The sequence below is a fragment of the Doryrhamphus excisus genome, linkage group LG6, assembly GCF_037039965.1.
Source record: "Doryrhamphus excisus strain RoL-2023G ecotype Guam linkage group LG6, RoL_Dexc_Guam_v1.1, whole genome shotgun sequence".
NCBI classification, from domain to species: Eukaryota; Metazoa; Chordata; class Actinopteri; order Syngnathiformes; family Syngnathidae; genus Doryrhamphus; species Doryrhamphus excisus.
The window spans coordinates 1,124,692-1,139,807 of record NC_136362.1 but is presented as its reverse complement, the minus strand read 5'-3'; the positions used below and the strand labels follow the sequence as shown (position 1 = coordinate 1,139,807).

Here is a 15,116-nt window from a genome sequence, read left to right as displayed (position 1 = left end):
AAATAATACTATATATAATAAATATTTATTTATTATAATATAATAAATATATTATTTATATATTATTATATAATAATATATTATTTATTATATTATTATTTTACTCACTATTTTATTTAGTGACTAAAAGAATTAAAATAAAAGAATAAAATGATTAACACTTCTCTAAAAAGAAGAAAAGAATTCAAATAAAACAGTGAATAAAATATAATAAAACCATATATATACATATATATTATAATATAATATTATTTATTACATATGTTATTATTTTATCATATTTTATTCACTATTTTATTTTAGTTAAATGTATTTATATATAATATTAAATACATAATATTAAAAAAATAAAATTGTAAATAAAATATAATAAAAAAATAATATATATCAAAAATAATATATTATTTATTGTATATATTATTATTTTATTATATTTCAAATAATAATATATATAATAAATAATATGCTTATTTTAATATTTATAATATAATTATAATATATAATAATAATATCATATTATATATTATAATATTACATTGAAATATTTCTTATGTATATTATTATTTTTTTATATTTTATTCACTATATTCAGTATTATATTTAGGACCACACAAGACCACCTTTTTCTCATTAGAATCAGACTTTTTTTCTCTTAATATTTTGACTTTATTCTTGTAAGATTGCAGCCATTTTGCTATTTTATTTTACATGTTATTATTATACAGTGAAGAAAATAAGTATTTGAACACCCTGCTATTTTGCTATTTCTCCCACTTAGAAATCATGGAGGGGTCTGAAATTTTCATCGTAGGTGCATGTCCACTGTGAGAGAGATAAACTAAAAAGAAAAATCCAGAAATCACAATGCATGATTTTTTAACAATTTATTTGTGTGATACAGCTGCAAATAAGTATTTGAACACCTGTGTATCATCTAGAATTCTGACCCTGAAAGACCTGTTAGTCTGCCCATTAGAAGTCCACCTGCACTCCATGTATCATCCTGAATCAGATGCACCTGTTTGAGGTCGTTAGCTGCATAAAGACACCTGTCCACCCCATACAATCAGTAAGACTTTAACTTGTAACATGGCGAAGACCAAAGAGCTGTCCAAAGACACCAGAGACAAAATTGTACACCTCCACAAGGCTGGAAAGGGCTACGGAGCAATTACCAAGCAGCTTGGTGAAAAAAGGTCCACTGTTGGAGCTATCATTAGAAAATGGAAGAAGCTAAACATGACGGTCAATCTCAATCGGAGTGGAGCCCCATGCAAGATATCACCTCGTGGGGTCTCAATGATTCTAAGAAAGGTGAGGAATCAGCCCAGAACTACACGACAGGACTTGGTCAATGACCTGAAAAGAGCTGGGACCACCGTTTCCAAGGTTACTGTAGGTAATACACTAAGACGTCATGATGTGAAATCATGCATGGCACGAAAGGTTCCCCTGCTTAAACCAGCACATGTCAAGGCCCGTCTTAAGTTTGCATATGACCATTTGGATGATACAGAGGAGTCATGGGAGAAAGTTTTATGGTCAGATGAGACCAAAATAGAACTTTTTGGTCATAATTCCAATAAGCGTGTTTGGAGGAAGAAGAATGAAGAGTACAATCCGAAGAACACCATCCCTACTGTGAAGCATGGGGGTGGTAGCATCATGCTTTGGGGGTGTTTTTCTGCACATGGGACAGGACGAGTGCACTGCATTAAAGAGAGGATGACTGGGGCCGTGTATTGTGAGATTTTGGGGAACAACCTCCTTCCCTCTGTCAGAGCATTGAAGATGGGTCGTGGCTGGGTCTTCCAACACGACAACGACCCGAAGCACACAGCCAGGAAAACCAAGGAGTGGCTCCGTAAGAAGCATATCAAGGTTCTAGCATGGCCCAGCCAGTCTCCAGACCTGAACCCAATCGAAAATCTTTGGAGGGAGCTCAAACTCCGTGTTTCTCAGCGACAGCCCAGAAACCTGACTGATCTAGAGAAGATCTGTGTGGAGGAGTGGGCCAAGATCCCTCCTGCAGTGTGTGCAAACCTGGTGAAAAACTACAGGAAACGTTTGACCTCTGTAATAGCAAACAAAGGCTACTGTACCAAATATTAACATTCATTTTCTCAGGTGTTCAAATACTTATTAGCAGCTGTATCACACAAATAAATTGTTAAAAAATCATGCATTGTGATTTCTGGATTTTTCTTTTTAGTTTATCTCTCTCACAGTGGACATGCACCTACGATGAAAATTTCAGACCCCTCCATGATTTCTAAGTGGGAGAAATAGCAAAATAGCAGGGTGTTCAAATACTTATTTTCTTCACTGTATATTATAATATTAAATACATTTATATATAATATAAAAAATAAAATAGTGAATAAAATATAATTAAATAATTAATAATATATTAATTATAAATAATATATTTATTATATTATAATAAATAAATAATATATGATTTTATTATATTTTAAATAATATACATCATACATAATATATTTATTATATTATAATAAATTTATAATATATTCTTTTATTATATTTTAAATAAGAATATATATAATAAATAATACATTTATTATATTATAATAAATAAATAATATATTATTTATTATATATATTATTATTTTATTATATTTTATTCACTTTTTATTTTTTAAATATTATATATAAATGTATTTAATATTATAATATATAATAATAACATAAAATAAAATAGCAAAATGGCTGTAATCTTACAAGAATAAAGTGTGACAAAAATGAGAAAAGGTGGTCTTGTGTGGTCCAAAATAGAATACTAAATATCATACAAGTGATTATTCCTAACCAAAATGGCAACATTGTCATAAAAAGGCATTGATTCTAGTATGGGTGATGTTTGAGTGTAGGGTCCAGTCACTCGTGCATCTAAGGGTTAATCATAAAAACGGAACAAAATGTTCAGCTGTTTGAAGATCTGAAACATTCAAATATGACAAACGTGCAGAAAAAGAAGAAATAAGGAAGGTGGCAAACACTCCTTCACACCACAAAGCCGGCTGTGTCCCAACTGACCCGGTACCACCGCGCCGGTTCCGTCCTTGTGGCGGGGGCGGTCTCCTTCGTCGTCTTCATCGTCGCCTCCTCCGCCGGCGCTCAGCATCTGCAAAGGCAACGCTATAACGTCAACGGCGACACTCGAAAAAGTTTCAAGGGGGAGCACAAGGAGGGACTTGAACGCGCCGTCACGGCCGGCGCTCCAAACGCAAACAATGCGGCCATTATCCGGCGTGTCACGTTAAAAGACTAAATGTTAACATGCTCTTTTCAGCCTTTGTTGGCGCCAGAACACTTCAGCACGAGGCCGCGCATACTTTGCATCAAATGCACTCACTTTGTACAAACACACAACTTTTCAATGACTTCCTTTCACTTTCATTTAAATGAGTCTCCATACTTGTCAATCACAAGGTCACACCCGCCCCCCCAGCTTACTTTGAGAAGAAAGTCACATGAACAACCTTTACTGCTATTATTTGAAAAACAAAACGACGTTCCCGCACCGTGTTTGGCGTTCCGAAAGAACTAGTGCGTCCTGCAACGTATTGAGAGTGGTGAAATACTTTAGCCACGCTGATATCGGCCATACGTGCAGCATGTTTGATGCCGCACTTGTGGTGCTGTGCTACTGTACCTAATGTTGTGGCCAGTCGATGCATGTTCGTATTACCGCTGTCTGTTCCTTAGTTCCTTAGTAACTACTCCAACATTATGTGCCCCAGTTCCTCTGTAACCAATCTACTCATTAGTTCCTCAGTAACAACTCTAACGTTGTGACTCTACTCGTTCTACTCATTATTTCCTCAATAACTACTCTAAATGTATGTGCCTTAGTTATTAGTGCCTCACTAGTTCCTCAGTAACTACTCTAACTTTATGTGCCTTAGTTCCTTAGTAACCACTTTAGTCATTAGTGCCTCAGAAACTACTCCAACTTTATGTGCCTCAGTTCCTCTGTAACCAATCTACTCACTAGTTCCTCAGTAACAACTCTAATGTTGTGCCTTAGTTCCTTCGTAACTACTCTCACTGTACGTGCCTCAGTTCCCCTTTAACCAAACTACTCACAAGTTCCTCAGTAACTACTCTAGCTTTATGTGCCTCAGTTTCTCTGTAACCAATCTACTCATTAGTTCCTCAATAACTACTCTAAATGTATGTGCCTTAGTTCCTTAGTAACCACTTTACTCATTAATTTCTCAGTAACTACTCTAACTTTATGTGCCTCGGTTCCTCTGTAACCAATCTACTCATTAGTTCTCAGTAACAATTCTAACGTTGGGCCTTAGTTCCTTAGTAACCACTCTACTCATTGGTTTGCCAGTAACTACTCTAACTGTATGTGCCTCAGTTACCCTTTAACCAAACTACTCATAAGTTCCTCAGTAACTACTCCAACTTTGTGTGCCTTTGTTCCTCTGTAACTACTCATTAGTTCCTCATTTGTTCTTTATTCGTTCTTCAGTCACTACTCTAACTCTATATGCTTAGTTCCTTGATAACAGCTTTATGTACCATAGTTCCTCAACTAACTACTCAAACTTTATATGCCTTAGTTCCTCAGTAACCACTCTAACTTTATGCACCTTAGTTCCTCAAGTAACTACTCAAACTTTACATGCCTTAGTTCCCCAGTAACTACTCTAACTGCATGTGCCTTAGTTCCCCAGTAACCACTCGAACTGCATGTGTCTTAGTTCCTCAGTAATTACACTAACTTTAGGTACCTTAGTTCTCCAGTAACCACTCTAACTACATGTGTCTTAGTTCATCGGTAACTACTCTAACTTTGTGTCTTAGTTCCTTGGTAGCTACTCTAACTTTATGTACCTTAGTTCCTCAGTAACTACTCTACTAGTGAGTTCCTCAGTAACTACTCTAACTTGCTGTGCCTTTGTTCCTCAGTAACTACGCTTGCGGTTCAACATCCATTAACATTTGATGTCAAATAAAAGTGAGGAGTACGATGATGAAGCTTACCTTGAACTGCTGGTCCAGTGGCGTCCTCCCATCCTGCCCCGGGGTCAGCAGTTGGTCCACGTACCTGTGCAGGTGAGACGCCGCCACCTCGGTCACCCCAGACTTGATGGCCTCCACCAAGGCGTCGTGGATGAACACGTACTGCTCCTGTGGCCGGGAGGAGGTGACAGGAGGTCACGGGACAAGTGTGGCTGACACAAGTTGGACACCCACTTCACTCACTGACTCATGAGTACTTGTTGACTCGAGTTTCACTGACTCACAGGTATTTTCCAACTTACTGTCACTGACTCATGGGTAATCACCAACTTGAGTTTCCCTGACTCACGGGTATTCCCTGACTGCATTGTCACTGACTCATGGGTACTCGATGACTTGAGTTTTACTGACTCATGGGTACTTGACAAGTGACTTTCACTGACTCACCGGTATTTCCCAGACTTGAGTTCCACTGACTCGCAAGTACTCACTAACTCGAGTTTGACTCACAAGTACTCGATGACTGAAGTTTCACTGACTCACAAGTACTGGATGAATGAAGTTTCACTGACTCATGAGTACTTGTTGACTCGAGTTTCACTGACTCACAGGTATTTTCCAACTTGAGTTTCCCTGACTCACGGGTATTCCCTGACTGCATTGTCACTGACTCACGGGGACTCGATGATTCGAGTTTTACTGACTCATGGGTACTTGACAAGTGACTTTCACTGACTCACCGGTATTTCCCAGACTTGAGTTCCACTGACTCGCAAGTACTCGCCAACTCGAGTTTGACTGACTCACGAGTACTTGATGACCGAAGTTTGCCTGACTCACGAGTACTCGATGACCGAAGTTTCACTGACTCACAAGTACTGGATAACTGAAGTTTCACTGACTCACAGGTATTTTCCAACTTACTGTCACTGACTCATGGGTAATCACCAACTTGAGTTTTACTGACTCATGGGTACTTGACAAGCGACTTTCACTGACTCACCGGTATTTCCCAGACTTGAGTTCCACTGACTCGAGTTTGACTGACTCGAGTTTGACTGACTCAGGAATACTCTACAAGTTGAGCTCCACTGACTCATGGGTAATCGCCAACTCAAGTTTCACTGACTCATGAGTACTTGCTAATTCAAGTTTCACTGGCTCATGTTTACTCAACGAATTATGACTCAAGAATACTCGACAACTGGATCACAGGTTCCATTGACTCATGAGTACTCGAAATTTAGAGTTTCATCAACTCACAGGTGCTTGCCGACTTCAGTTTGACTGACTCATGGGTAGTCATTGACTCATGGAAACTGGATGACTTCAGTTGTCACTGACTCACGCTACTGTCTGACTCAAGTTTCAATGACTCGTGGGTATTGAACAACTCAAGTTTGACTGACTCACAGGTACTCAACATATATTGCCATTGTTTCCGTGCTGGTGCGACTCGATTACCCGATTGACCGATTGACCTGACCTGAGTCTGGACCAGATGGTTCCTCTGCGTGCGGATGTGCTTGAGGAAGCCGTCCACGTCCACGGCGCCCTCGTCCCTCATCTGCTTCAGCATGCTGTCCACGACAATGTACGTGCCCGTCCGGCCGACGCCCGCGCTACAGCCACACACAGAACCCAATCAGAAACCAGAACCAGGGATTCCTGGACTGGACTGGACTGGAGCAGACGATACCTGCAGTGCACCACCACCGGACCCATGCCGGGCGTCCTGGCCTCAGACGACTTGCGTATGAACGTGAGCAGCGGCAGCGCATATTCGGGCACGCCCATGTCGGGCCAGCGGGTGTAGTGGTACTGTGTGACCACCCGCCCCGAGTCCCGCCCCCTCTGAGAACCCTACCGTGGAACAAGACGCTGATCAACACGGAGGGCGAGAGTGAAGTGAAAGTCAAGTGAAAAGCGAGTCAAGTGAAAGTCGACCTTTTTGACCTTGACGTGCGTGTTTGCGATGCTGAAGGTGCGCCGAGTGTAGTGGGCCAGCTCGCTGGTGCTTTTCAGCGTCACCAGGATGCCGCCGTAGTCCTCGTGCACGTCCGCGGGCCAGTACTGGTCACACTTTCTCTGACGCACACGCACACACAGCACGTTATGAATATGAGCATTAAGGATTGAGCATGTGACACATACTCGTCCTTTCTCCACCAGGTTGGTGATCATGACGATGACGCCGACGTTCTGTTCCCAAACCATCCTCCAGAAGTCGTCGGTGCTCGACTTGAGCGGACCCTGGGCGGCGATGTACAAGCGTTTGGTCTTGAAGCCCTATAATGACAGAGAACATGTGACACTTGCGGCACTCAACAATGACTCACGGGTACTCGACAACGCAAGTTACACTGGCTCACGGGTACTCGACAACGCAAGTTACACTGACTCGCGGGTACTCAACAATGCAAGGTACACTGACTCACAGGTACTCGACAATGCAAGGTACACTGACTCACGGGTACTCGACAATGCAAGGTACACTGACTCACAGGTACTCGACAATGCAAGGTACACTGACTCACGGGTACTCGACAATGCAAGTTACACTGACTCACGGGTACTCGACAATGCAAGTTACACTGACTCGCGGGTACCCAACAACTACAGTTTCACTGGCTCACGGGTACTCGACAACGCAAATTACACTGACTAGCAGAGGTACTCAACGGTACCCAACAACTCGAGTTTCACTGCCTCACAGGTACTCAACAATGCAAGGTACACTGACTCACGGGTACTCGACAATGGAAGTTACACTGACTCACGGGTACCCAACAACTCGAGTCTCACTGGCTCATGCATACTCGACAATGCAAGGTACACTGACTCACGGGTACTCGACAATGCAAGTTACACTGACTCGCGGGTACTCAACTATGCAAGTTACACTGATTCACAGGTACCCGACAACTCAAGTTTCACTGGCTCATGGGTACTCAACAAGGCAAGTTACACTGACTCACGGGTACCCAACAAATCAAGTTTCACTGGCTCACAGCTGCTCGACAATGCAAGTTACACTGACTCGCGGGTACCCAAAGACTCGAGTTTCACTGGCTCATGGGTACTCGACAATGCAAGGTACACTGACTCACGGGTACTCGACAATGCAAGTTACACTGACTCGCGGGTACTCAACTATGCAAGTTACACTGATTCACAGGTACCCGACAACTCAAGTTTCACTGGCTCATGGGTACTCAACAAGGCAAGTTACACTGACTCACGGGTACTCAACAAATCAAGTTTCACTGACTCACGGATACTCAACAATGCAAGTTACACCGACTCACGGGTACTCAACAATGCAAATTACACTGACTCACGGGTACCCAACAACTCGAGTTTCACTGCCTCACGGGTACTTGACAACGCAAGTTACACTGACTCGCGGGTACTCGACTATGCAAGTTACCACTGACTCACGGGTACCCGACAACTCAAGTTTCACTGGCTCATGGGTACTCAACAATGCAAGTTACACTGACTCACGGGTACTCAACAAATCAAGTTTCACTGACTCATGGTTACTTGACAATGCAAGTTACACTGACTCACAAGTACTCAACAACTCAAGTTTCACTGCCTCACGGGTACTTGACAACGCAAGTTACACTGACTCGCGGGTACTCGACAATGCAAGTTACACTGACTCACAGGTACCCAACAACTCGAGTCTCACTGGCTCATGGGTACTCAACAATGCAAGTTACACTGACTCACGGGTACTCAACAAATCAAGTTTCACTGACTCACGGATACTCAACAATGCAAGTTACACTGACTCACGGGTACCCAACAACTCGAGTTTCACTGGCTCATGGGTACTCAACAATGCAAGTTACACTGACTCACGGGTACTCAACAAATCAAGTTTCACTGGCTCACAGGTACTCGACAATGCAAGTTACACTGACTCGCGGGTACCCAAAGACTCGAGTTTCACTGGCTCATGGGTACTCGACAATGCAAGGTACACTGACTCATGGGTACTCGACACCTTAACTGTTCACTGACTCACTCATGCTACTGCTCAGGTATTTCCAGACCTGTTGTCACTGACTGCATTGTCACTGACTCACGGGTACTCGACTCGGGACTTGAGTTCCACTGACTCGCAAGTACTCGCCAACTCGAGTTTGACTGACTCAGGAATACACTACAAGTTGAGCTCCACTGATTCGTGGGTAATCACCAACTCGAGCTTTACTGACTCACAAGTACTCGATGGCTGAAGTTTGCCTGACTCATGAGTCCTCACCAACTCAAATTTGCCTGACTCACAAGTACTGGATGACTGAATTTTCACTGACTCATGAGTACCTGTTGACTCGAGTTTCACTGACTCACAAGTATTTTCCCAACTTACTGTCACTGACTCATGGGTAATCACCAACTTGAGTTTTACTGACTCATGGGTACTTGACAAGTGTCTTTCACTGACTCACCGGTATTTCCCAGATTTGAGTTCCACTGACTCGCAAGTACTCGCCAACTCGAGTTTTACTGACTCACGAGTACTTGATGACTGAAGTTTGCCTGATTCATGAGTCCTCACCAACTCAAGTTTGCCTGACTCACAAGTACTTGATGAGTGAATTTTCACTGACTCATAAGTACTTGTTGACTCAAGTTTCACTGACTCACAAGTGCTCTCCAACTTACTGTCACCGACTCATGGGTAATCACCAACTTGAGTTTTACTGACTCATGGGTACTTGACAAGGGACTTTCACTGACTCACCGGTATTTCCCGGACTTGAGTTCCACTGACTCGCAAGTACTCGCCAACTCGAGTTTGCCTGACTCACAAGTACTCGATGACTGAAGTTTCACTGACTCACAAGTACTGGATGACTGAAGTTTCACTGACTCATGAGTACTTGTTGACTGGAGTTTCACTGACTCACAAGTATTTTCCAACTTACTGTCACTGACTCATGGGTAATCACCAACTTGAGTTTTACTGACTCATGGGTACTTGACAAGGGACTTTCACTGACTCACCGGTATTTCCCGGACTTGAGTTCCACTGACTGAGGACTACCCTACAAGTTGAGCCCCACTGACTCATGGGTAATCACCAACTCGAGTGTCACTGACTCATGGATATTAACTAACTCAAGTTTCACCGACTCACGGGTACTTGCATACCCAAGTTCGCTGACTCTGAGGAGGGAAAAGGTGCGGTAGCCGCAAGAACAGAAGCCAGTCAGGAGTCTCTTACGTCCACAAAGTTGGCGTTAATGTAGTCTCTGCTGCGTCCGTCCTTGCTGGGCGGCGGCGAGAGTCGCACCCGGCTGTGGTCGACTGAGAGGAAGACGAAGATGACAGAAGCGTCAACACTGAAGGTAAAGAGCCTTCCTTTCTGTCACATAGATGACAAGACACTTGACAAATATTCTTATCGATTTCTGCCCCCGACACTTTGCTCAAGGACGCGGGATGAGAATGACGGAGGCTGTCTGGTTGCTACGGCAACACAAAGTCAACATCTGCGGCTCACTCACAGGCCAGGATGTTGCTGTAGCGGTTCTTGGCTTTGTTGTCAGGATGGTTGGAGATGTCCGAGGTCATGGTCGTGTCCAACGTGCACGCCTGCACTTCCTGGAACACACACACACACACTTCACTTTTTCTGTACCGCTTATCCTCACGAGGGTAGCCGGCTGGAGCCTATCCCAGCTGTCGTTTCAAAGAAAAAAAAATGTAATTAATTAAATTACACTACATCATCTGCAATGGGCCGGGCACCAGTCCAGGGTGTACCCCGCCTCTCGCCCAAAAACATCTGGGATAGGCTCCAGCATACCCGCGAACCTAGCATAGAAAATGGACGGATGGACACTACACCATCTTTTTGTAGCAATAATGTTAGCAGCAAAAAATGAATAACCCGAAAAAAATTATAATTTTCTGTACCGCTTATCCTCACGAGGGTAGCCGGCTGGAGCCTATCCCAGCTGTCGTTTCAAAGAAAAAAAATGTAATGAATTAAATTACACCACATCATCTGCAATGGGCCGGGCACTAGTCCAGGGTGTACCCCTGCCTCTCACCTAAAGACATCTGGGATAGGCTCCAGCATACCCGCAAACCTAGCATAGAAAATGGACGGATGGACACTACACCATCTTTTTGTAGCAATAATGTTAGCAGCAAAAAATGAATAACCCGAAAAAAATTATAATTTTCTGTACCGCTTATCCTCACGAGGGTAGCCGGCTGGAGCCTATCCCAGCTGTCGTTTCAAAGAAAAAAAATGCAGTAAATTAAATTACACTACATCATCTGCAATGGGCCGGGCACCAGTCCAGGGTGTACCCCGCCTCTCGCCCAAAAACATCTGGGATAGGCTCCAGCATACCCGTGAACCTAGCATAGAAAATTGACGGATGGACACTACACCATCTTTTTGTAGCAATAATGTTAGCAGCAAAAAATTATTAACCTGAATTTTTTTTCTGTACCGCTTATCCTCACGAGGGTAGCAGGCTGGAGCCTATCCCAGCTGTAGTTTCAAAGAAAAAAAATATGTAATAAATGAAATTACACTACATCATCTGCAATGGGCCGGGCACCAGTCCAGGGTGTACCCCTGCCTCTCACCTAAAGACATCTGGGATAGGCTCCAGCATACCTAGCATAGAAAATGGACGGATGGACACTACACCATCTTTTTGTAGCAATAATGTTAGCAGCAAAAAATGATTAACCCATTCAATACCAAAGACGTATTATGTTTTTACTTTTAGTGGGGAACTGATATTTTCCTCAAACTTATATCACATGAAAAACATCAGTGTGGGACTCACTCTGATATTTTTTTACAAAATTCCATAAAGTATACACAACATTTATAGACAAACATTTGCGTTATTCTAAGTTATTACAAACAATATTTCAGCTCCAGCTAACTTAGCTTAGCACAAAGACAGGCAACACACACACAAAAAAAAACAACAACTATGGAAGAACATGAAGAAATGACGTCAAGGAGCAAGATGGCGGTGTATGCGCATGCAGATGGTAGCCAATCGGGCGGCGTCTTACCTCGTAGCTCGCCTTCAGTAGCTAACCACCCAGAAGAGGATGAGGTGGGGGGTGGGGGTGTAATGGGGGGGTGGTGCAGCAGGCGGCCAGGATGTTTGCATGAAAACACAATCGACAAAAAGACTACACAGTAAAACTTGACTTGTGGTATCACAAACACACACATACACACAATGGATGACAACAAAAACATCCAGTTAAATCCACAGGTTTAAATATTACATGTGGAGTACCGCAGGGGTCAATACTGTGACCAAAACTGTTCCAATTTGTACATCAATAACATCTGCAAAGTCATGAAATACTTAATTGGTTGGTCATTTCCTCCATCATGGAGGTTGAAACGTTAGCTCTGTATCTGTGCTGACTATCTGCAAGTAAGTCATTTGTAAAAATAATTAATAATATAATAATAATTATTGAACAGCTTCTCCATAATTTTTGGAAAAGTTTTTTTTTAATTAGAATTTCAATTTCATTAGGAAATTTTCCAGTCTGAAGTGACAAGTAATGTCAGTGGTTCTACATTAGTTGAATAATAAATTGCCAATGTAATATTATTATTATTGTTGTTATTATTATTATTGTAATATTATTGTTATTCTTCGTACAGGCATTTTTAGTCTTTTGTCATCCATTTTTCTTTTGCTTCTTGTCAGGGTAGAGTTCTTGTCATGTAAGTATTTGTTGAAAAATTCCGTCTTTGTAAATTTCATTTTTAGTACAGGCACTGCTCAGGGCAGACTTCATGTTGGGTTTTGTACCAGGCAATTTGCGGGACAACTAAGGGGTCCTCAGTAGGATAACAGCCGAGCGAAACGGACACGTAAGATATACAAAGTACAAGTTTGTCGTTATACTGTGTATGTTTGTCTGCCGTTAGCGGTAAAGGTGAGTTAATGTGCTGTTAACGATCGTTCGCGGTCGTATTTATATGCAAATTGTTTCGTGTTGTCTTTGTATTATTCTGACAATTGCTAGCTAACCTGTTGGCGCCCTTTTCGTCGCTAAGGCAACTACTGTGTGCGTGTGTAAATTTGCACGTGCCCCTCTAACTCGTGACTTACATTAATGCTAATGTTCGTTCGTTACACAAACCAGACTCTTTAAGACATTATACACTTCACAAATTAACCTGTTGGATGGAAATTGGACTGTAAATAAATAAATAAAATCCATATGGCTCTGTTAACTGTGTCCAGGCTCACTCTCTGACCGGACTTCTGGTGTGGATGCAGTGCTCCAGTGAACCCACCTAGCATACATTCAGCTCCCCCACAGTGTTTATAGTACAGGTATGTTTTGCACCGGACCCCATTCTACCATCTTTGTTCCTCTAGAACATTCTAGAAAGCGTTAACGTAGACTTCATGGTGGGTTTTATACCAGGCAACTTGCGGGACAACTAAGGGGTCCTAAGTAGGATAACAGCCGTGCCAAGCGGACACGTAAGATATACAAAGTACAAGTTTGTCGTTGTACTGTGTATGTTTGTCTGTGTATGTTTTACCGTAAGTGGTAAAGGTGAGTTAATGTGCTGTTAACGATAGTTCGCGGTCGTATTTATATGCAAATTAGCCGGCGAATATCGGAACTTTGTTTCGTGTTCGTCTTTGTATTATGCTGACATTTGCTAGCTAACCTGTTGGCGCCCTTTTCGTCGCTAAGGCAACTACTGTGTGTGTGCGTGTGTAAATTTGCACGTGCTCCTCTATGCGCGTGACTTACATTAATGCTAATGTTCGTTCATTACAGAAACCAGACTCTTTAAGACATTATACACTTCACAAATTAACCTGTTGGTTAATGGAAATTTGGCTGTAAATAAATAAAATCCATATCGCTCTGTTACTGTGTCCAGACTCACTCTCTGACCGGACTTCTGATGTGGATGAGGTGCTACAGCGAACCCACCTAGCATACATTCAGCTCCCCCACAGTGTTTATAGTACAGGTATGTTTTGCACCGGACACATTCTACCATCTTTGTTCCTCTAGAGCAGGGGTCGGGAACCTTTTTGGCTAAGAGAGCCATGAAGGCCAGATATTTTAAAATGTGTATCTGTGAGAGCCATATACATTTTTTTAAACATTGAATGCAATAAAATGTGTGCATTTTTATGTAAAACCAACAGTTTTAGATATAATGGGCTCTAATAGTGTAGACCAGGCACACTACCACACGCCAATGGGGTGTGGCCAGCACACTTTCGTAAGCAGCGCAGTGTCCAACAATAAATCAAATACTTGTTGCCATTAATACAACTTCTGCTGCTGCATAATTTTGCACCATACTCAGTATATTTCATTCTTTTGGCCATCTTTGCCAGAAGGCTTGGTTCTGCAGCTTTAGCTAGGTGACTATTTGACTAAAGGAGGAAAGTTTATATTTACATGTTGACATCTCAATGACCGAGGTAGACTACCGCATTACCCAGTAATAATCGAGTTTTGGTGTTTGACCTGGAAAATATCAGGAAAGATGGATATGGTCGGCCGTATTGCAGTAGAAAATAAATGGACGAATTAAAATGCATAAAAAAGTTGTTGATTTTGAATATTATTTTTAACAGTCATTTCTGTGATGTTTACTTTAAAATGTTAGCAAAAATACATTTTTATTGTGGTAAGAAATGCTTGAGAGCCAGATACAGTCATCAAAAGAGCCCTACCTGGCTCCCGAGCCATAGGTTCCCTACCTCTGCTCTAGAGCATTCTAGAAAGCGTTAACGCTGTCCTCTGTGCGCTCTTTTGGCTTCCAGAATTAGCTGTAAATTGTAAACACTGGAAGATGGTCGCTGATGTCATGGATTAAAGCAGGGGTCTCAAACACGGGTCTCAAATGTGGCCCGCAGGACACTAGTTTGAGGCCCCTGCCTTGATATGAAAGTTTAATGTTTGATATGGATGCTATATGGTATGTACCCAGAAAAAATTATTACGTTTGATTAATGTTCATGTTAAAGGTTAAATAACTGTTAATAGTTATCCTCCCTATCCGTGTGGAAGTGGTACGTTTTTGGCTATTTAAGTTTAAAGGAAATAAC

General features: G+C 42.0%; 1 protein-coding gene across 5 annotated transcripts in view; it reads right to left on the bottom strand.

The window, feature by feature from the left end:
* Positions 1-15,116, bottom strand: part of ptprz1a (protein tyrosine phosphatase receptor type Z1a) — a 56,939-nt gene that overhangs the window by 2,708 nt on the left and 39,115 nt on the right. For 4 of the 5 annotated variants that reach the window (XM_078791073.1, XM_078791075.1, XM_078791076.1 and 1 more), the window contains 9 exons: positions 12,070-12,090; positions 10,527-10,623; positions 10,244-10,326; positions 7,156-7,290; positions 6,949-7,089; positions 6,701-6,864; positions 6,488-6,623; positions 5,023-5,169; positions 3,058-3,145 (listed from right to left, as the gene is read on the bottom strand). In XM_078791073.1, coding sequence (XP_078647199.1) covers positions 3,058-3,145; positions 5,023-5,169; positions 6,488-6,623; positions 6,701-6,864; positions 6,949-7,089; positions 7,156-7,290; positions 10,244-10,326; positions 10,527-10,623; positions 12,070-12,090 — 1,012 coding nt within the window. The remainder of the gene's footprint in view (positions 1-3,057; positions 3,146-5,022; positions 5,170-6,487; positions 6,624-6,700; positions 6,865-6,948; positions 7,090-7,155; positions 7,291-10,243; positions 10,327-10,526; positions 10,624-12,069; positions 12,091-15,116) is intronic. The other variant, XM_078791074.1, reaches the window with a different exon arrangement.